Source organism: Amblyomma mixtum, chromosome 4 (genome assembly GCF_055824585.1).
Source record: "Amblyomma mixtum isolate Tamu chromosome 4, ASM5582458v1, whole genome shotgun sequence".
NCBI classification, from domain to species: domain Eukaryota; kingdom Metazoa; phylum Arthropoda; class Arachnida; order Ixodida; family Ixodidae; genus Amblyomma; species Amblyomma mixtum.
Window position 1 is genome coordinate 132,327,079 of NC_143015.1, and position 23,181 is coordinate 132,350,259.

At 46.3% G+C, this 23,181-nt stretch overlaps 1 protein-coding gene across 1 annotated transcript; it reads right to left on the reverse strand.

The window, feature by feature from the left end:
* Positions 1-204: 204 nt before the first annotated feature.
* LOC149348253 (2-Hydroxyacid oxidase 1-like) lies at positions 205-20,987 on the reverse strand. The gene is made up of 9 exons (XM_089588035.1): positions 20,833-20,987; positions 12,130-12,304; positions 9,622-9,773; positions 7,186-7,441; positions 5,575-5,747; positions 4,730-4,821; positions 2,819-2,977; positions 2,230-2,299; positions 205-397 (listed from the first exon to the last, which is right to left on the reverse strand). The coding sequence occupies exons 1-9, from the start codon at positions 20,903-20,905 to the stop codon at positions 330-332; spliced, it is 1,218 nt and encodes a 405-aa protein (XP_089444161.1). The 5' UTR covers positions 20,906-20,987; the 3' UTR covers positions 205-329.
* Between the last annotated feature and the right edge of the window lie 2,194 nt (positions 20,988-23,181).

Sequence of the window (23,181 nt, forward strand, 5' to 3'; positions counted from 1 at the left end):
ATCTCCACAGTTTACTACGCACTATTCACAGTCTTCTACGAGCCTCAGTAACCGCCACTTGCTGGGATTACCGGCCTCTTTCGCAGATATGCAGCAACGCGCCGTAAATGAAGGTCCCTTCACTCGCTGCCAAAAGCTACTGTTGCGTACTGCGAAACGAGGAGTGCAGTAGAAACAGAGAGCAAGAAAACACCGAAAACTCTGTGAGGGACAGCAACATGAAGGAATGTTTATTGAAGATGCGCTAAGAATACTTTATCGCGCCCAGTTGTTGAGATAATCATCTTCGCAGACTGAACGGCAGGTCGATGGTTCAAGATGTAAGGATTTCACATGAGCCCGTAGCGTTCTTGGCGAATCACATCTTGCGGCCTCAAGGTAAACACTGATGAGTGACCTGCGAGGATCAATTACCTTACTTTAGAAATGTGAATGCCGTAAAAAGTTCGTACCGATTTTCAATGAGGCCGGAATACTTCGTGATTTAACCTTTCCGCCTATGGAAGGTCTAGTTAAAGCGTTACGCCTTTTTGCTCTGGTTGCCATAGAAAAATTATTCTTAGGGCAACCAAGTACAAGCTCTCGTGCATACTACCGGTTCACACCTTATACAGGTTTAGGATGCAGGAGCCAAAACCCCAAGAGTTTTTCACGACTCTTGGAACGAGGTGTTTTCTACGAGCTTTAACTTTAGAGCTGTAACTTTTACTAAAGGAGTGGACTCCAAGGTGCGTATCATTCAACGTAAAGCTTTGGATAGGCTATTTTTCAGGAACACCCTCCAGTGTCCATCAGTTCACTTCACTTTATTACCTTAAAGGCCCCCGGGGCGCGGTATTGCATAAAGGGTGGCATACACTTCTTTCATCGGTGCACTGCTATGGGCGTGCACTTTTAAAAGAACGGGGGCATTTGATGAGGCCATTGTTGCACTGAAACAACGGCCGCTTCTGCCGAGTAGCAGCCTGTACCATTCATACGAGTCACAGTCTAGGAAGCAGCCAGATGACGCATTAAAAACCAAGCTTCTTAGCCATACATAATTCTTTGTGTCCCACATATTGCGCAGTTCTGCGCGAGCAGGGGGCCTGTGACCGATTTTCGCAACATATTTGTCCTTTCGACCTATGAAGCTTTCAGTGCCTTTTGCACCGTGGGAAACAAAATATTAACACCTTTTCATTTTGCGGGTCATTCGCACCTGGCCATTTGTGGTGCCCAAACATTACTATGAAATTCACCATGCGTTTTCTGCGTTTTCGAGAGAAAGGGGGCAGAAGACTCGCCTTCTGCATGGTTTGAGAATGGATGATGAGACAAAAGCATCGTACTTTTCGAATTTCACTGTGCTGGTGCCCATTGCTAGGTAAGCCTTAATTCACACGCCGCACAATGAGTGGACGTAGTCTAGCCTGCCTCGGTCACGCTACCACTCGAGGCATATGGTCCAAAGCGCCCACTCTCCGTCGGCCATGTTCGACGTATGCAACCTTTATTTTGCCCAGGTATTGAAGACTGCAGTTTCCTGTTAGAGCATTTTGCTACCCCCATACCTGCAGTTCTATGGCAAAGGTCTTTCGAACGGGTAAATTGCAAAACGTCTAATCGAGCCTGATAACTTAAACTTAATTGTACTTTTCGGCATACAGAACTTAGGCCGGCAACCTCATAGCAGACGAAGACAAGCAGACTCACATGGAAGGCTAAGAGCTCGGCCTGGCCAAACAAATTAGCTGTCGCTCCGATTTCCGACAGACAACAGCAGCCATAAACCTTGCCTTCAACCTGATGCCTGTGATGGGATTCGATCCTAGATACTCAGTCTCGAGCTCCGCAGCCCTCCATGGCACTACGAGTCAGGACGTCGCGTCTCCTGCCCCTTCTGTTGTCTGCTCCCGGGCGCGTCGCTAGCAGTACCTCTCAGTCTTTAGCGGTAGCGATAACTAAGACGTTGAGGATTAGCTCTCGTCCTTTGAGCGCGTTAGCACCCCCGCAGCTTACCATTATAAAGCATTCCGTGTCGAAAAATTGTGTCATCCGTGAGCCTGCTAAATACAGATATTTTACTGCATGCCCCAATACCAACTTCTCTGAGACAACTACGCAGCTTTATTGGCATGTGTTGATTTTGTGCCGTTTGGTTCGCGACATTGCGATTCGCGACACTGTGAGAAACACTGACGCGTGTTGTTGCTATGCAAGGGAAAGAGTGAATTTCTTGCTTCTTACCCATCAATGCCAGAGTCCTGTTAATTTCTGTCCGGAAGATGTCCAGCATCTTTCTAACACCGTCAGTTCCCTGAAAGACAGGTCAGTACTGGTTGCTTAATGGGCGTTGATAAAAGTGCTACAGTGTTTAAATATTTCTACTTTCAGTTGTGTTCTCTTATGCTCACACTTGCGTGAAAATTTGCTACGATCTAAATGCTTCCTAATTAGGAAATTCAAGGTGACATAATTTGGAAAAAAGCTGAGCAAGCAATAGAAAGATATACGTCAGTTGTTAGGCCTGGGTTTTTCTGCCACACCTCCTGGTCTAAACTGCATTGTTTCGCCTCATCACACGCGTATGCGTGTAGCGGTTGCTCAGTGGCCGTAATGACCAGTTTGCGGATATGAGCCGAGCTGATACGGCTGCGTTTCGGTGTGATCCAATGTAGAGACGCTCGTGTACTAAGATTCTGTTGCGCATAAAAGAGCCAAGGGAAATCGAAATTAATCAGAAGCCTCCTACTACTATTTGCCTCATGTGCACTGCACCAGCTGCTTTGACAGGTTGATAATCGAAGAGCTTAATTTTTACAGCATAGCCACTTACGTTGTAGGCCAGTCCCCAAAGCGCAGGCCTGCCGACAAAAACCGCCTTGGCGCCGAGGGCGAGCGCTTTGATGACGTCAGTACCTGTACGAACACCACCGTCCAGGTAGACCTCCAGGCGCTCCCGCACCGCTTTCACCACTGCCGGCAGAGCCTCGATCTGCAAGAAGCGAATGGGATCTCCAGAACACCGAGAGAAGAATGAAATAAAAAAAAAGAAAAACTGCGAGAATGTTTAAACCCACTGTTAAACGACTGTGCCAAGGAGAATATGGAATGGCATCCCTAATGATGTAAAAATAAAAATTAATTTTTCACAATCTCTTAAAATATTTGTACTGAATCTGTAAGTTTCCGCCGGTTGAGCTGTAAATTCTGTACCCAAATGACTGCAAAATTTGTTAATATTTAAGGTTACTGCGTACAAAGAATGTATGCATGATAACAAGTGTATATATTAGCTATGTATGTTGTGATTTTAATATTTTGAAATTATTTATGTGAGAAGTGTTCTCTCCACCTGCCGCATTTTTGCAATTTATCACTGTGTTGGACCCGACACTAGCCTTGGCTATGGGTCCAGTACCATTGTACATAGCTTGCTGTATTCATTTCTGTTTTAAAATAAAAAAAAAGGAGTACAAGATGAGGAAGGCAGAAGAGGGCGCGGTAGCAGTAATTATATTTATACAAAAAAAGCAGAAAGTCTGGTGGTTGTAGGCTCAGAACACACCTATTTCATATTAGGCAATAAAAGAATTCAGTTTTTAATGCGGAACATTGCAGTGGTGATAGGAAGGCGGAAAATGAATTGCGAGGGGCCTGGCATGTGAAAATAAATCAATTTTATTAGCAGTAGCATTGGCGTGAGTGCTTCCGAGGTAAACTACGTATACGCTGCGTCATTTACTGTAATTTTTGCTATGGAGTCCGCAGTATTGTCCAATCTAGCTTGAAATGCCCAACACGATTTGTCACGAATCTTTATGGTACTTAGGCTGCGTTTATGTGGCCATCGCGAGGCTCACAGGTCGCACACGTCCTTATTGCCACTACCCAAAAAGCCCAAGTAATCGGTTCAATACAGCAAATAGATGGTTTCACTGAGGTCCTTTGCTGGACCGGCCATTGCCGATGCTCTTCCAATACTGGGTTAATTAGCTGGGCTACCGGGGTAGTTGCTATCTCAATTGCGAAGGTCATGATTCTATACAGAAGTGTGGAAATGGGTGGCGAAATCCTGGAAAGTGATTGTGAATAGCTTCGCTAAAGATGGCTTTACTGCGATGGCAGCATCCGCGGCACGTGAGGACTATGTACCAGATGCGGACAGTCTAGTAAATTAAAAAAAAAATTGCAGCCAAAATTGAGCTCTGCAGGCACTACGCCGAGTGCGGACGCTATACCAGAAACTACTGCGTGGAAGCTGGAGACAAAACAAAATACGTGGTCCTCTTTCAACAGCGCCCCTGTCGTCTCAGTGAAGAATGATTACTTCAGTGAATCTTGCTGACAGGTGCCCAGTAAGAGACTAAGACGCTCTCACTGTACGTCGCACTTGAATCGCGCGAATGGTGAAACAGCCACATTTAGTTGGACGTGTAAAAAACTGAACACTTTACAAGGTTTGAGCACTGCCCTATTTCACTTTCGCAGCATAGAAATTCGACGTCACGAGTAGTTCTGGAAGTTCTATTACAGATCGTAAACAGCGTTTGAGCGCAGTGCACCAGCACACTTTTAAACTTAAGAGAAATCAGATTACTTCTTAGCACCGTACTTTGTGGATACTTGTGAACTTTCTTCCCGCCGATCAGATGAGAAAGTTCGAACGTTGCGCGACGATCGTATCAGAAAAGCGAGCTTCTTGTATCAGACAGGCGTGTTTTAGTACGATGTGTCACGCACTTACCGTTGCGGGAGATCCATCCAGCTGCCGTCCCCCGTGGTTGGAAACAATGATCGCTTTGACCCCGTAGTGCGCCGCCAGTTCCGCGTCTTCGGCTGCGAAGTCAAAATTGACAGAGCTCTAAAAGCTTTGCAAGGCACAACTTTAAACTGAGTAAACTATATACTAAGCAGAATAGAACGTAGATCATTTAACAGACGGCGTAAAACAGATAAAGTACAACACAGCGTTCGTTAAGCAACATTATGATTATTATTATTTGAGACGCGAAAGTTGCCACATGGCATAGAACGTGTTGTGAGTAACAAACTTTGTGAAAGCTTAATAATAATAAGTTCACCACTAGGGTCTGAGAGCATGCATAATATCGCTGTTGCGTGGAGTAGGTGTCAGATCGAAAGCGATAGAGTAATAGTAAATCCCCGTTTTTCTCGGCTGCTCTTGTCTACATTGAAAATCAGCTACGTTGTCCTGTAGCGGTCCTAGCCCAGAGACGCTCATAGAGTGAGGCCGGGCTGCATGTCTAGACTTATAACGTGTTCGTGGAACAATATCTAGCCGATATTGTTTGCAAATGAAAAATCTCTAATTCTGTGCCGAAGGAAGTTTGCTAATAGAACAACCTTTAATAAGGCGTCTACGGGACACGATGACTTCGGCGTTTTCTTCTAACTAGTATCGACAACTACGTCTTGAAAGCTGGAAAAAGTCTTTCATGTAACTCTGTATAGAGGGGGAGGCGGAAGAAGGCCTAAGCTAGCATGAAAACTATCACTGAATTTCTGCTTCCTTTAGAGAAATTGTACAAAGTTTCGAATGCACTACTGAGTCGTATGGGTGTGTCTTACGTGTAATTATCCCTTTGAGGACGATTGGAAGGGACGTGGCATTCTTGAGCCACTGCACGGACTCCCAGGTCAGGGACTGGTCGAAGAAGTCGTTGGTGTACTTGGTGAGGCCGGAGCCACTCTTGGATGTGCTGTCGAAGTTGCTGTAAACCGACTGGTCGAAATTTCCTAGGCTGCAAAAGGGTAAAGTGAGCACGCTCTGTATAATATGCGTTGATGCAGATCGTGTATAGAACGCATATGGTTTTTTTTTTTAATTTTGCCCGGCCGAACTTGCTTGACTTTTTAGTGCTTAATAAATATATTATTACCGATTGCAAATATCCATCGGAGTTCTTAGAACTAACGAGGAAACCGTTATTAGATGCCAAGGTAGCGGATGTGTTAAATAAATACGATGGTGTCTTGGAGGAATGCACATACGCCGGGGAGGACGCAGTTACAGCTGTTGGTTCTCGCATATGGGATACGGTACGGGCGAGATGCAAATGCCGCAATGATAGAAGTGGTTATTGACCAGATTTGGTCACCGATGAGCGACATATGCTTGTCGCAGGTCAGGGTCGACTGCGCAGGGGAATGGAGGCTTCGGTATGTGCGTTAGCTGTATAGCAACGAATAAGCCATAGGGACCCCTACATTCGTTCGTTGTAAAAGCAAATTTGTTGTAATGGTCTTGGCTTTCAGGCTTTCAGAATACATATGAAAGAAAGGAATTCAGCCAGGACATAAGAAATCCTTCGTTATACAGATCGTTTCATTGTTGAAGCGTTCGTTGTCGAGGCGTTCGACTGCGTTGTGGAATGCCCTGATGCATAGGCAGCGCCATGAAGACTGATATAGTGTGGCCAATTCCCCTCAGAGCGGACAGGATGCCCTATAGGCTATCTTTTAAACTAGGGTAAATGCTTGTGTGGAGCCGCCTCCAAGCGGCTGTCTGTTCTTTTGTGAGCTTGCTGTGAGGTGGAGGTAGGACTATCCTCCACCCTCGATGTTGTTCCAAGATGCCACTATACGTCGGAACCAGTAGTCTAAGTTTTATCCTCGGTTAGTGTGTCCTCGAGATAAACTACCCGCAGTGCAGTTCCCAGCCAAGACGGCATGCCCTGGTGTCCATATAACAAGGTGCTCAGCGATGTCGGCCGCCGGGCTTTGCCGCAGGATTTGGAAAGCTGGCTTGCTGATCCTACCCTTCACTTAGTTGCACCTTCAACTTAGTTATAGTGTAATATTTATCCGGCCGAGATGTGGCTGTTTTTCTTGTCCATTTAATCAAGTTTTGTTAAACAGCAGTCTAGAAAAAATGAGGTACATTTTTGAACCTCTTGGACAATCTTATCTGTGAGTATTCGGTGGTTCTGAATGCTGTTACAGAACTTGTGTATTTATTTCGCTGAATGAAACTGAGTCTTCTTCTAGTCTTATATCATGCTGCCTAGTTAATCAGGCTGGGTCTTGTTGTAGGTCATTAATGCACTGTAACCGAACAACCGAAAATGTTGCTCTCCCGTCAGCGCATCAGCCCCTTCTTAACGAGTGGAAAATATCGAGAAAAAATGAGCATGAAAAACCATCTTTTCATGCTCTACATGATGAGTCAGAAATACTTACGTGATACCCTCCGGTATCTTGAAAGCATTGCGGACGTCTACTATGCGCTGACCCCAGCTTGGGGCATCGACTGTCAGCACGACGGCCGAGAAATTTGCGCAGAAAGCCCGGTAGAGCAGTTCTTCCGTCACTGTGCGGTTCTTGAACACGTACAGTTGCAACCAGAGGGTAGCATTCGGCGCCGCTTTCCTCAGATCTTCGATGGATGTGGAGCTGAGAGTACTCAATATCATCACAGTTCCTGCGTCTTGGGAAGCTGCATGAAAAGAATATTGCAACAAGTGTCAGCGTAAACTTCAACCCCTAAGGGAAGGAGCAATAATTCCCCCCTGGCGTCAACATTGAAAGAATTACCATATGACAGTCGCGAAGGCTGGACCGTGATCCCTGGGGGAGAATACGCTTGGTTTTACAGTGACTGTATTTGCGATTAATTTCCGAGTCTCTTGAAAAAAGAGGACTTGGTGAAATGATCATCGTAGCCTAGATTTCTTGCTCCATGGCGCGAGGGAAAGCGGGAGCGCATCTTATACTATTTGAGACCGAGAAGACACGTTGTTCTAACCTGCACGCAAGTGGTACTCTCTATGGTCTTCTCCTGAAAGTATCTCGGCGGCCATGCATTATTTAATAGTGCGTGCATGTGCATTCTGTTTGTGGACTATGTGGGTCCTTATTTGTGTGAAGAAGCTCGAAAATATAATTCGTCCTTAATGTGTCTAGTTATGAAGAACTACGGCATTCAGCACTCGAACTCTGCACTAGACTGCCGAAGAATTATCGAACAGACTTTTTAAACGCTATCTATAGATCCGTACGTCTATAGATTCGTCTAGTCTAAGCAGTTTTTAAATTGAACAGTTGACAAGCATGACGGGCTAAGCTCATTGATTAGGCTGTAAGTGCTGGTGGGTCCTGATATAGCACGATTGAAGGTACTGCAGTTTGCGTAAAAGCTTTTTCTCATCTTAAATAGCTAGAAGCGCGCATTCTAGCCGTCTGCGGTGCTAAAGTAGTGCAAGAAATGTTCAGCTCAAAACTGAAACTGGACGAACTGTACGTATTTCCTTAAGAAAAAGGAGGGAGAAAAAGGTCAATCGATTTGTAGCCAGCCAGCCACAGACAGCCACAGCCAGCCAGCCAGAGACAGACAGACAGACAGACAGAAGACAGACAGACAGACAGACAGACAGACAGACAGACGGACGGACGGACGGACGGACGGACGGACGGACGGACGGACGGACGGACGGACGGACGGACGGACGGACGGACGGACGGACGGACGGACAGACAGACAGACAGACAGACAGACAGACAGACAGACAGACAGACAGACAGACAGACAGCCACAGCCAGCCAGCCACAGCCAGCCAGCCACAGCCAGCCAGCCACAGCCAGCCAGCCAGAGACAGACAGACAGACAGACAGACAGCCACAGCCAGCCAGCCAGAGACAGACAGACAGACAGACAGACAGACAGACAGACAGACAGACAGACAGACAGACAGACAGACAGACAGACAGACGGACAGACGGACGGACGGACGGACGGACGGACGGACGGACGGACGGACAGACGGACGGACAGACGGAAAGACGGACAGACGGACAGACGGACAGACGGACAGACAGACAGACAGACAGACAGACAGACAGACAGACAGACAGACAGACAGACAGACAGACGGACGGACAGACAGACGGACGGACGGACGGACGGACGGACGGACGGACGGACGGACAGACAGACGGACAGACGGACAGACGGACGGACGGACGGACGGACGGACGGACGGACGGACGGACGGACGGACAGACGGACAGACGGACAGACGGACAGACAGACAGACAGACAGACAGACAGACAGACAGACATACAGACAGACAGACAGACGGACGGACGGACAACGCGCTGTCACAATGAGTGGTAGCGCACTAAAAGGAAGAGAAATGGCTCAAATCTTCTAGGAATCAGTACTTTCTGCTCTACATTCTCTTAATTATTTGAGGGGCCTCGCTTTTCCTATGTATTTTGCTTTGCACTTCACAACTTTTGTGTCAGAAGTAGGCAGGCCACTGCCTGAATCACGCAATTTTTCGCTGTCCTGGTCATTTGCACGTACTCCTGAGCAAACTACAAAGGTCTTCTTATGTAGATTATCGCAGCCTGCTGGGTTGCAACAGACAACCCACCGGAGTGGCTGGCTCTAACCAGTGCACAGAGCGGTCAGGCCACTGCTGGAACAAGCAGTTCTCAACTGCTCGGTAATCTGGTTCAGCTGCTTAATTAGCAGCTGTGCGCTCTGGTGACGTCTTATTGCATTACGTTGTGCACAGTTGTTCGGCGATGACTGCGACATTGGTAAAAGATGCAGCAGGGGTGTTACTGCAGCATGACAAGTACATACTGTGCTCTCGCCTTCGATGCCTCACCTGTGGCAGTGCCAATTTCTCCATCAGGGTTCGCCATCTTCTGCATGGCTGACGGTGCGATCCCGAGGGGCATGGTAACCTCTTTACCCAGCATGGTGGTAGTCGTTTTCCTGTTGACTACGTTGACAAGGACACGATACAGCAGCCGCCACCTGCGTGTGCGTACATCGGAACTCTCAGAGGTGCTTGCTTCTGCATAGGTGCACTGAAGGGATGTTCAACCCACTAGGTAGCAAAGACGATTTTACAATTGGGAGGGAAAGCAAATCTATACACAGATCCGAGCCAAGAGCCTGAAATAGCGGGGGAGTAATAGCGGGGTCGTAAACAACTTTCAAGCGTGAAATATATAATGACTGTAGCTTGCGAGTACTCGCATATGCGACAGAAACCTGGAAGCTAATTCGAAAAGGACCGAACTTCACGTGAGGGAAGCTTACAGAAAGGAAAATGATAGGGGCAACGCTAAGGGACCGGAAGAGGACAGGGTGGCCAGGGAGTAGACGCAAGTAAGTGATACTTAAGCTTAAATAAAAGATCAAGCATTTTTCTACTTTTCTTCGTGTTCGCTTTGCTTCTTTTAAGGCTGAGCAACAACACGAAATGAGTGTCTCAGTAAGTAAACAGGAGCTGATTAGTAGTGGATAAGAAGTTATGAAAAGTACAGGACAAAGGAATTGTTTGCTTATTTGGGGCGAAATACTGCATCCATTACCGCTCCGGACAAGCTCTTGGGCTGAAAACGACCACTTGGCACAGACGAAAAGTACTTGCACTTCTAGAAATATTGGTTTCATGCACAGAGATTACTGAAACGCAGATCTACGAAAACTTCCACAATATTCTTCAGACGACTAAGATCCTTGTTTCTGTTTCAAAAAGCGCTAAAAGTGAACACACGCTTGCATTAAATTGTACTTTTCCTACTTAGGCATTCCAGTTTTCGCAATCCGAATTTCTTAACACTTCCCAAAACTGTTAACAAAAAGAGATTTGCGCTCAAACTTGCTAGGTTGCCATGCAAAACCAAACTAAGTATTAAGGCGGCTGTGTGAGAATGAAAGAGGCTACAGACTGAACTCCCGTACCGGGCCACATTTCATGAAATACGAAATACTGAAAGCAAATTAGGTCAGTTACTTCAGATTCCACCAATGTATTTATAGAACCAAACTGCTTGTCCCTCCAATTGAACGTGGGACACACAAGATTCCTGACCCTAAGAGGAGATGAGCTGCAAAGCATGATCAATGAGTTAGACATGCAGAGCAGAACGGTAGGTCTTAAAATTAACATGCACAAGACCAAAGTAATGTCCAACAGTTTCGCAAGGGAACAGCAGTCCACAACTGGTAGCGACGTGCTGGAAATGGTAAAGGAATACGTCTGCTTAGCGCTGGTAGTGACCGCTGATCCGGATTACGAGACGGAAATAACTAGAAAAATAAGAATGGGGTGGAGCGCATATGGCAGATTCTCTCAGATCATGAATGACAGTTTACCAATATCCCTCAAGAGAAAGTATACAACAGCTGTATCTTACCGGTCCTCCCCTACGGGGCAGAAACGTGGAATCTAACGAAAATAGTTCAGCTTAAGTTAGGGACAAGGCAGCGAGCTATGGAAAGAAAAATGATAGGTGTAACGTTAAGACACCGCAAGTGGGCGGAGTGGGTGAGGAAACTAACGCGGGTTAATGACATCTTAGTTGAAATCAAGAGGAAGAAATGGGCTTGGGCAGGGCATGTAATGCGAAGGCAAGATAACCGCTGGTCCTTAAGGGTAACGGAGTGGATTCCAAGAGAAGGCAAGCGTAGCAGGGGGAGGCAGAAAGTTAGGTGGGAGGATAAGATTCAGAAGTTTACGGGGATACAGGGGTGCAGCTGGCAAAGGACAGCGTTAATTGGAGTTACATGGGAGAGGCCTTTGCCCTGCAGTGGGCGTAGCCAGGCTGATAATGATGAAGAGCAGACCGCCTAACGCTAGCTTTTCAGCCCACTAAACTATTGAAGAGATGCGAAATGGCCATCGACTTGAACAAATCCCTCACTGCTTTTAAATGTGAACGAAAAAAGTCTTAGTTAATTCAGCTATCTCATTCATGACTGAGTGAAGTGCACTATAAAGAGAATTTTCGTAACTACTTCTACTGCATCAAAGAACTTAAGTCATTTCTGCTGTTTGCTCATGGAAACTAATTAATGCTTGCCATTAGATGCTAAATTGTTTTTTTTTTTGGCTGTAGTTTCACACTATAGATATAGATATAGCCCTAGTTTCGCTATACCTATATCTGCACCCATATTCGGCGAATAGTGTTTGAGGTATGCGTGTGTCCTGAGGTCAATGGGCGTCATTTCTGCGCTTAAAAGTATGCCTAATGACTTGTGAGTCGGAAAGACTGCTTTATCATACTCAATACTTTTTCTTTTTGTTTTACTCTGCTAAAAGTGAAAACAAACAGCCACTTGTTTCAATATTTTCATGAAACTTCTGCTTATATCCTACCTTTTGAATGCTGCGGTGTTCTCATACAATGTCTGTTCTTGGTCGGCCCCGCTCTCGTAGTAGTCTCGCACTGTTTTGTTGAGTTTAGGCAGTCCAAGCCGCTGTAGGTCATCCACGGTCACAACCATATCGCTGCCGTTCTTTGGCGTTTCAGTGCCATCGCCGGAGCCATCCGCTGAGAGCAAAGAACGAGACCAATCTTAAACCGGCTCGGACACAGTATTGATGGTAGCGCGTCAGAACACAGCCTAACTCCAAGAGTCCCCCTTTCTCTAAAGCACAGTGCCTCGGGGCCCTTGGGATGGGCTTGATTAGTACCTCTTCTGTGCCCTACATCACCTGTTTTTATGTTTCAGCGTTAGAAAGCCAATGTCGGAAAAATCTGTCCGTCTAAGTCTTTCGCCGACGGCGCGTCCTATAGCAGCGTTGGGTGCAGCGGCGTTGTCTGCTGCATTGTCTTCTGCGCACGCGCAAGCGAGCTGAGACGGCGGCCAAAGGGGCGCATACACTTACAAAATTTTTTAGACAGTCTGTAGAATCTCTATAGACATCTGTCTTAAACTCTGTCTCTATAGACAAATCATCTAGAGTAGTCCATAGGCAACACAAATGCTATAAACAGTCTATAGACAATCTATACATTTATGATGATGCACTTTTAGTGAACTCTTGTCTATAGAAAGTCTATACACTATCTATAGACTATGAGTAGAGAAAACAAATATATATATGAAGGCAATAGAGTCTATAAGAAGTCTATAGACTGTCTATAGACCATTTTTAATAAGGGAGGCTTCGAAAAATGTGACGTAACGGCCTCTCCTGCATTCTTTCCCTCCTCCTTGTTCCCAAGTCAATGCTTCGGAGAGGAGCATTCACCAGCCATACTAGCGGCTCGCGCTATGACGTAAGTGGCAGCTCCTCACCAGATGCATCACAAAGCAAGAATTTGACAAAAAAAAAACGGGCGAAGGAGCCCCGTTATGGAGCCAGCGATAATTGGGGCGATGTCGGTTGCAGGTACTAGCCAAACAGGTGCTAGAACAGAGCCAAAGAGAAGCAGAGTGGGGTTTGCGTGCGTCGCTCAGTGTAGAAGTTTCTTGAGAAAAAAAAAATACAACAACAACAAAAACTTCATAAATGAAGCGGGCGCAGCTACACAGAGTGGACAAAGTTCGAGAAGCGCCGACATATGCAAGGCAATACAATGAACTAGGTGAGATTCGATATGCGCATATGTACTGTTTGTGTGAATTAGCAGTGTTTAATATGACGTGTTTTTATAGCACATTTTGAACTATTCACTTATGTGTGCGGCGCTAAATGCATCTCTTGCACGCTATACAAAATGGAGGACTTTCAACTCACACGCGCTGCTCTTTACACGCGCTTCACAAGAATAGCATGTATATTTTATAATGCGAGGTCTATTTTTGCTTGGGTTCAATTAGCAGACTGATTCCATGTCTCGCACGCTGGCTCGAAGTTTGCGCAGAAAGCAAACCTTCACGCCTATAACGCTGCTCGAAACGGAAGCGCGAATCGAGAGCACATCTGTGACTTCATAGTCAGAGCGGTTGCCGGGTTTTCTAAAAGCTGATAATGCTGGTTTAAAAATTCTTCTTACGCGTCACACGCGTGTATTGCGGTTTCGGGAGCACTGTTTTATAGGCAAGGCATTGTATACATTATCAAAACGCAATGTACGCTACTACTACCAGAGCTCTGTACGGGCCTCATCGAGAAGACGCTGCTGACTTTAAACTTTTTGAACGTTTTCCGGTTGCTGAGGACGAGGTCGCAGGTTCGAATCATGATAGTTTGGCTGCGTTTCGCTGGAGGTGGAATACAAAAAAAAAACGCGTGATGTTAAATGGTAGTGCACGCTAAATGACTCCAGGCCCCCTCATTTAAACGTTCCATATAAGCTGGCCGTATGAAATTATGGGAATATGGAGTCCATAAGATATGGAAAATATATGGAAATCTATATCTTGTGTTTACGGCGTTTATAAGTATTCTACATTGTTTTCATACGACTTCCATACTTTTTGCATGGAGCCATATGGAGTACGTAAATTTCCATACGTACAGCCTTTGTCAAAAGTTTGGAGCCCAGGGGGTTTGCTTCTGAAGCACACTGTCTGGTTCGTAATGCATCTCCAGCGCTCCAAATTTGCTCAAGGTAAGAAGATTTCTGGCCCTGCCTTCTCCAATGGGTAGGACTACCACGAATGTTACAGGAGTTGATTTTTTTTTTATTTGATTTTTTTGGTCCCACTGCAGAAGCAAACCCCTTGGGCTCTGAACATTTGACAAAGACTGTACCTCCATGTAGTCCATGCAGACTCCATATGCTCCATACTGACTGCGTAAAATTTTTTATGGAAACATATGGAATAATGGAACTCGGGATAGGGAAACTTTCAATAGAAATTAATACGGAATGCTACGCTACGGCGACCGTTTCACTCTGCATCCAGATTCTACTTCACCCCATCTCTTCTTGCGCGGTTCGGTCACTTGTTGACTTATTGTAAGCATGCTACTTCGATCTTCCCTCCGTCTAAATATTACTACAAATTATTCTTTTATTAATATTGACCTCCACCGAGTAGTAAGCGTGCAAGTTCTTCTGGCCTGGGTTAAAGAATGCATTCCCTTGCACGTCGTTTGAGACCACACGTGCGTTCATCTGGAACTTAATAACTTTTGCCTGTCCCGGAATACACGTGCTCTGTGTACATACAATAGCTTTACTCTGTGGAAAATATTGTTCGCATTGACCTTGACTGAACGCCTGTGCAGAATTCTATGACCTTTGGTGTGGCAGGACGATGACCTAAAGGGCACGTGGCTTGAGTTTCAATACAAAACTTAATGCAGGAAGCCACCTTAACATAAATCCGTTTCCAAACAGTGCTCCTTTGTGCTCGGTCGTTCATCATAAACGCCGCAGCAAATAGGCACTTGGAAGGCCGTGTGCCAGTGTGCTTTTGATAAAAATAAGAAATTGGTGGTTGAGAAATTTTATTGTTTGTTAATATCTAAGCTTAGAACGCCGCTGCAGCAAACAACTTCTCGTTGAAATAAGCGTGTTAGGTTACCAGCATACCCTGCTGTGAATTTTTATTGCTGCATTGGTTTGTTGGCGTTATTACAGTCTGATTTGCTGCCGGTAGTACCGGCTAACCCAACAGTCCAGAGAGTGGTCACAAGTGGCCAATATTCAAACCTCGCCTGTTACAACAGACGCCGCTACGGGACTCTCACAGACAAAGATCACGCGATAAAAGAAAGTGCGTGTGAATACCGAAATGGTGTGTCGTCATTGCTGGGATGGTGATTACATTGTCCTTAAATGATGAAGGCGGTCAGTTTCCGAAACGAAAAATGGTACCGGTACCGCAACTTCGAAGCCTACCACCACTAATTTCGCCTGAGGTATTACCGCCGTGACTACTGCCGCTCTTAGTATTTCTAGTGATAATTACTATTACCATCCAGATAGCATTAACGACGGACTTTCAGAAATAAGAAATACCTCCCTGAAATGAATATTTGCGCAAAAATTTTCTATGGAGGAAAAACCTTAGAGATGACTGCGACACCAGCGTGGAGAAATGTGTGAGCATAAGTTTTCAAACTTAGCGCCACGCTTCATTTTCAGATTTGGCGCCACGCGTTGGCTCCGCCCAGACTTCCAGTCACGTTGTGCCACACTTCCGGCGTTTTCAAATCTGGCGCCACTTTTGCTCCTGCCCCGCCAACTTTTTGGACGCTTTTGGCTATAATTAACTAACTAACCCACCTCTAGCCCCCCCCCCCCCCCCTTTTAATTTACGCTACGAGATTTTTTGATTCTCTATCTGATGGTACCATTCTTTTTCGCATAAACCTATGCGTTCGGGCGTAATCACGCGGACAAGCTCCGCAAACATAGCCATACAATTCTTATGCATGAAGTTTTTCACAGGTCACCTTTTAAAAAGCCTTATTATCTAAATTACTGCCACCAATGTACAAAAGCGCTCCGTCGTATTTCTACGGGAAATGCAATAAAAGACTGCAGTGTCTCTGCTTCACCCACTATTGGAAGAAATGTATGCACTAGGGATGGTGTAGTCGGCCGTGAGCAATTATCTCGCAAGGTTTTGTTACGACACCTAAAACGCAAGGCTCTGAAGCTAGCAGTCTGTAGAAGCAGAGCAACGACAGGATGTATACAAAACTATGCAGGTTTATTAAGAACTTATTCTGATGCTGCCAAGGCAGCAATCATTTTCAATGCTTCGTATGGGCTACCATCCGTGTACGCTTCCTGACACGAATATGCACATCCCATAGGCCAAGCCAAACACTGCGCCGCATTAAAAGGAAGCTGAAGAGATTTTCGAATTCATTAAGATGCTCACGTGTGGATGTGGGAACCTTAAAAATCATGCGGGTGAAATTTTTTTGCAGATTAATCACTTAGGAGCGACGTAATCGCCGTTTAAAATTTCGCGGTAGCTCCGCCCCCCGCTGTCCGACGAGCGCTGCTGATGACACTGACGATGCGAGCCGAAACCGGAAACCGTGGGGTGGTGACGTAAACGTTGGTGTTCCGTCGCCTCGCAGCCTTCGCGACCGTGCTTGTTTCTGCGTGCGTGCCATCATAAGCTGCTTCGAGTTGCCGTGTGTTTCTTTCTTTGTGCGTTTTTATGTTTGTGGTGACGTACAGAAACGAGTGCAGCATCGAGTGAAGCGGTGAACCATCATGCCGGCGTTCTGCGCAGCCTTCGGGTGCACTAACACCAGCGGCCGAGACGATGTGGTCTTTCATTATTTCCCGCAAAATAAGAAGCTTTCCGCGAGGTGGGTAGCTGCTGTGAAGCGAAGGGATTTCAAGCCCTCAAAGACTACAGTGCTATGCTCAGACCACTTTCGTGATGAAGACTATAACCAGAGCCTGTCGATAACGCGTTCATTGGGCCTGTCAACAAAGTCAGCTCGACTGAAACTCGGCGCAATACAGTCTGTCTTCGCGCACAGGAGCTCGTCACCGCCATCGTGGCCAGCTTTCGCGAAAAGGAGGAAGCTCGAGGTAAGAATTTGTGTATTAACTCTAGGAGAATTTGACTGCGCGAACCGGTGGTCTGTGTAGTGTATGGCGCGTTATTTCGTGGATGCAAGACTTTCGGCAGTAGTGAGATGAACGGCGCTGGAATGAGAACTTCAGGACGGCAGCAAACTGCAGCTTACAAAATAAGTGCTTAGCTTTTATGCTTGCAGGCATGCATCATGCATCTCGTACAGCATTACTCATATCAGAGCACGGCCATAAATTTTTTGGCTGAATAAAAATCTTAAACTGCTACTAATACTGCAAGAGCTGGAGCGACGCGAAGTGCGCCTCACAACCGGAGACTGCGCACCGCGCGTGAGCAGAGAGCTTCGTTCGGTATGCGAGCATGTGAAAAGACGTTATATGCAGCCTCTTTACTCAATTATGTTGGAGCTCACATATTCTAGGATTCATGCGTAGCCCTCAGTGGCGAGAACATAGGGAGTAATACGCGGCACATTTTTCTTCGTGCTCGAAGCGCCGAGAAAACTCTTTGCAGATGTTTCTGGTATACGGGCGCGCTGCGTTTCGTTTTCAATTTGGTTTCGCCTGGGGCTTGGCTGATAGCCGCCTCGTCAGCGCCCAATGTGCGCAGTCATGGCGCTTGCGTTCCGGCCCCAAAGCGTGCACTTTTTTTTTTAGCGATTTACGTCGGACGCGCCCGCTGGCGCTGTGTTAGCGCGTGAAGTTGCCTGCCAGGGTGTAAGTTTTTAAAGAGATATTTTTTGCTTGGCTATAGTATTTGCAGGAGGTGCTCCAAATCTGCACAGACAACATAATATGAAAATAAAAATTTAATTAAGATATGCAGTTTAGTGAGCTAATGGAAGCCTTCTGCCTATTACTGGTGTCTTCCATATCCCCCAATATAGCCCCAGGGATAAACTTAATACAAGGTTAGTTACCCATTTTTTAAAATAAATTTTGGACCTCCTAAAGAAACACCTGGTATATAATAAATGACCTCACTTTGCACGGAGCTCGCCAATCAACAAAATGGTTTATGAAATAAACCAGAAGATTTTACTCATACTGAAGCACACTTTTGTTCTGTTTGCAACAATAACATCGTATGGCTTATGCCTTCCAGGTTCTTGCCGAACTGCTGCAAGATCAAGACTGCACACCAGACGATAGTGCAAATCAAGAGTGCATGGAAAATGACATCACACCTGGAGGCTGCACACCAGACAGTCAAGAATGCACACCAAACACCAATACAAATCAGGACTGTGCAACAAGTCGAACGCCACTGGCAGATGCTGCTGAGGACCCTGCACTGAACTTTTGTAAAAGTGCTGACAAGTCTGTTCAAGTTTTAATGCAGCCAATACTAGTAAAGTGTTCTGCCAGGAATACAGTTATAACAACACATGTAGTCGTAAAAAATATCCGAGTGCAGCATGGCTTCATACAATAATAATAATATATAATTGCGCCACGTGTGCTACAGCCAGCCTTGCGATTCGGCCTGCTCGGTTGCAGCCCGAGGCCATCGAGTTAGCGAAAAAAATCACTTGTCGCTTGATCTGAGAACAGCACGATAAAGGCGGCCGCAAACGGATGGAGATATTCCTACAAGGGCTTGCAGTATGAAGCAGCTCGCCTAAACAAGGATTTTAATTTACTGCCAGATACCATCTTGGCACGCAGAACGGAAGGCGCACGTTTGTCACCTCGACGAGTTCTGCCGCAAAGCGCCGCGAACTTCTGTTTTACGCGTGTGTTATGAACCGAGCCGGCACGCAGCGACCGTGAAGCGATGCCAGCATAAAATTTGCGTGCAAAAAGAGCCTGATAACTTCTTGCGCATGCCAGTGGTCTGTGTGGATTACAAGCAGATTTGCGGCAGCACCGACAAGCGGCAAGACAACAGTGCCGACGATCGCATCCCGCTAACATTGAATTAGGAAAATTTCGTGGAGCAGTGCTATACTACATTTGCCAGCTTCAAAATTAATTTATTGTATCTCTGAATGAAGTTTGGCTAGAAAAGTATGCTTACGAAAGGACATCTCCAACACGTGGAGATGCTGACACTTCGCTTTCGTTCAAGCCAAAAGCACCGCTTGCGCCAGTATCGTTGCTTCCTTGGAGCGGTTTGCTCTTTGCGATTGGTTCGTACATGTAGGGGATGACGCCAAGATCCTCCTGGTAATCTTCGATGTGTTCCATTGTGATATAAGTATCAAACCAACAGCCCGAACCACCGCGCGACGCGCTTCATGTACTACATCGGCGGCGACCGAGCCGGGCTCACCGAGCCAACGCCAGTGTTCACGTCACGAGGCGCCCAACCAATCACAGGCGGCAACGAGGCGCGCGAGCTGGCCCGTGGCTGCTGCTGCACTTTTCACCAAAATAAAATAGGTTTACGCTTTCCTCTGCCTAATTTCGACGAGAAATTCGAATTCCGAGGGTGGAAAACTGTAAAGTGCATCTCTTCACTCAATTTTTTGGGGAAACCTTTCAGCATCCCTTTAACGTTAACGTGTATACTGACTGAAGCTCATTTAATGATCTACAGTGGGATAAAATTGAGTGAAAAAAGTTATTTATTAGTATAAAATTGCGCAAAAGATGTAGAACACAGAAAGGCTCCTAACAATAAGTGCCGGGAATTTATCGTTAGGATGTGTGGCAGCATGGATTATGTATTAGTCTCGTAACAGAACTTGAGGAGCTGAATACGGAAATGTTAGCTGTTCAGTAACGGATTTGCAGAATGAGATCAGCATTACATTAACCAATTAGCGGTGTACGTTGTTTATAACAGAGCCATTTAATGCAAAGGTGAAACGAAAGAGAGAATCCACGGAAGAAGCTCAAGACAGCTGAAGTTCTGAATGAAAGTTATATGATGCAAACAGAAAGCATAAATAATAAACAGTTATGTTCTCTACAGCAGAGTCATTGGCGCGAAAGAATGAGGAAACGTATATTGGATCACAGTGAAGCTATTGGGGATAATGCTGTAGTACTGCTTCATTTAAACCTACTCGGCTACAGTAACAAGAGCACGTGTTGCTCCGTAGCTTAACGGCACGAGAAAGAAGACGTAACTTAACAGATCACTTAAGAAGTATTTAAACCATGAAAACTAGTCCCGCTTACTTGGACATCACTTTTAATGCTTAGGCAACTGGGTAGTACTGAAATGCTCTATTATGAACATGTTGAAAGGAAAGGTCTAACCTTCTCACAAGTAGCAACATTTTTCCTGTGCTGGTATGCAGTTATGGCTGCTATAAGAAGCCAATGGGGTGCCTTTTTGACAATATGTAGTTGAATATATATAAAGTTGAATATATAGTTGAAGTGAAGTGAAGAAAACTATAAACGCCGTCAGAAGGTATTTGCAGATGTATTCACTGTTACTTTGCTAGTTTACGATATGCGAAGAAACTGAGCTCATAAACAACTTCCTGTTGAAAAAAAAAACGCACACGTCCAGAGTTTATGGTTGCGTGCCAATTTAGAGCCTTCTGCAGTAAGAGGTAACGCAACTGAACCAAGCTATATGTGACGTAAACCTCGCCCCGTGGTTGGGATAGCACAAGGACTAGGTCTCTCAAGCAACGCAAAAACCAACTTACCTCCGGACACTGCCGCGGCTAGGCTGAAGCCGAACGTAGCTAGAGCAATGAACAGCAAAAGCAATGGTTTCATTCTGCGATATTCTTTGCTAGCTCCCTTTGAGAAGAGAGGTAAGCAACAACGCACCGGAATCCATGTTAACCTTTTATATACGGCTTGAAGCAAGCCGCCATGCTTGAAAAAAAAAAGCTATTTTGACTGATTCGTTTTTGTAGCGTTTGTACAATGCCTCTTCAGAAACGGGTTTCCATTATTTTTTTTTCCATTTTGCATAAATGTATTCAAGAGGCTGAAGACAGCTGGGGAAATCCAAAATGAAACGGATGCATATAAATGGCAACACAAAATGACGTTCCTCTCTCTTGACGCATTAGCTGTCTATTTTTTCTGCGTGTTTTGTTAACTTCATCATTGAGCTGAGACATCATGTAGACGTATGTTTAATACCGTTGCCTAATGAGAACGTGGACGGTTTGTAAGTGTTTCTTATGACATGTTCGGCTTTGAATGTTTTCAAAGTAGTTCGTTGACGGCGCAACCAAAGGGGACAGAGAAGACCCAAAACGAAAGGAACAGTGCGTCCCCTACTTCCATTGGTCGCACCATGTCCATATTGCTCTTACCATGAACCAACTAGCCTGAACAAACGGTTTACTAGAATGTTCGGAACTATCATTTTGGATTCTCTCGAAACTGAATTGTAGCTTTAAAAATTTTCAGTTTGAGGTATAAATGGCGCTCCCCTCCGCCTTCAGTATCGTCAGCGATAAAAGAATTTAGTTGCGTTTTAACCACTGCTGAACGCGGTTAGAGACCGAAAGCTATGGCGTATTGAATTATACGCGGCGTGGCATTTGTAACGTTGAGTGCGTTCCAAAAACTGGATAGACCGCGTGGCCAGCCTGCCAAGGTGACAAGAAAAATTCAAAGAGCGCTAGACAAATAAATCAGAAAGAGGAGGAGTGCTGTTTGAATTTTTCTTGTTGCCATGGGACACCAACTTGCCCAATCTGCCATCCTGCCACCCTGCCACCCTGCCACCCTGCCACCCTGGCACGTGGCAGCTAGTGGCTGATCGCTTTGCTCACAAAATGAACGCTGAGGCTTACTGCTGCAGTGCTGCGTGTCAGACACAATGTTGTCAGCGCTAACGCAAGCCGTGCCTAGTCGCGACGTCCTCTGCCCAGGTCACCAGCCGAAGTTGGAAATTCGGTTCGGTGCTGGACAAAGCAGCCTCCCACTGCTGCTGACTGTTTAGGTGCCAAGAGGCAGGGGCAAATGTGCTGAGCAGGAGAAAAAGATATGGGCGTAGTCGGCTCTTGGGCTGTCACATAAGTGGCAGGCCGGCGATCACGCTCCGGATAGAGGAGGGCAAGACGCGCGGGGGTACGAAAGAGGTGGTAGTGTGAAGTAAATCATTGTACGTGAGGAGCGCGTCGCGCGTAGTCATGCCCGGCGAGGCAGGTTTGCTTGGTCGGTCGAATCGCGAGTGTTGTAATTAGCCACCTCGTTGCCAGGATTAGCCGCGTGAGCGAGCACCTTGATGATTTTGGTGGGGTGAGAGGCGAGGTTGTCTGAACGTAAGATGCCGATGGCCGGGGTGCCACCCGTCCAACCGCGTAGTTGTAGACCGCAGGCTGAGAGTCATTGAAATTGTATTCAACGGAGGTCTGCGTGACGGCAGGGGCAATAGCTGCCTAATCAGCGTCTACAGAGGTTGAAGTGTAGTCTGAGGCAGTAAGAATGGGTCGGAGAGAGTTGTCAGGGACTGCAAGTGTGTGGGATGGGTAGAAGCTGTACGCGGTGGAATCCACATAAACCACGGCAGGTTTCAGTCCGTACTCGCACCAGAGCGCGGAGACCCTCGCTGCTCTGCAGGAGGGGTGGCGTTCAGGATGCATATTCTTAGGGAGGGGATGAACAGTTAGGAGGCAGGACATGTGGGAAGGGATGGTCAGTGAGGTGGGAAGGGGGATAGGAGAGGAAAGCTGAAGGGTGGATAGAACTGCGGGACCCGGGCGGGTGCGGGAACGACGGTGGAGCTGGGCCGTACAATGGGCCCCCGTCAGCTCTGTAAAGGAGTTGTGGACGCCCATGGACAATAGCTGAGCCATCGAGGTAGATGTGGGAAGAGATAGGGACAACTTATGCGCCTGGCGAATGAGGCTGTTGACTTTGTCCTTCTCGGTGCGAGAAAGAAAGAAATGTGTAAGAGAATAGATGAAGGGGCTTTGAACAAAGTCCTGGACCAAGCGGCGGAGGTCGTGTTCGCGCATGCCGTGGTGGCGGTTGGGAATGTCGCCTTCTCTCACCCTGTACCTGGATGGCACACCCATTCCTCTTATCTC

What these genes read in the sequence shown, in the direction of transcription:
- LOC149348253 (XM_089588035.1), bottom strand. Translation starts at nt 20,905, where the DNA reads ATGAAACCATTGCTTTTGCTGTTCATTGCTCTAGCTACGTTCGGCTTC. An exon ending in CCTCAAAGGGATAATTACAC is followed by an intron (nt 4,822 to 5,574) that starts GTAAGACACACC and finishes TTGACTTCGCAG; the next exon opens with CCGAAGACGCGGAACTGGCG. An exon ending in TGGATGGATCTCCCGCAACG is followed by an intron (nt 2,978 to 4,729) that starts GTAAGTGCGTGA and finishes CGCTTCTTGCAG; the next exon opens with ATCGAGGCTCTGCCGGCAGT.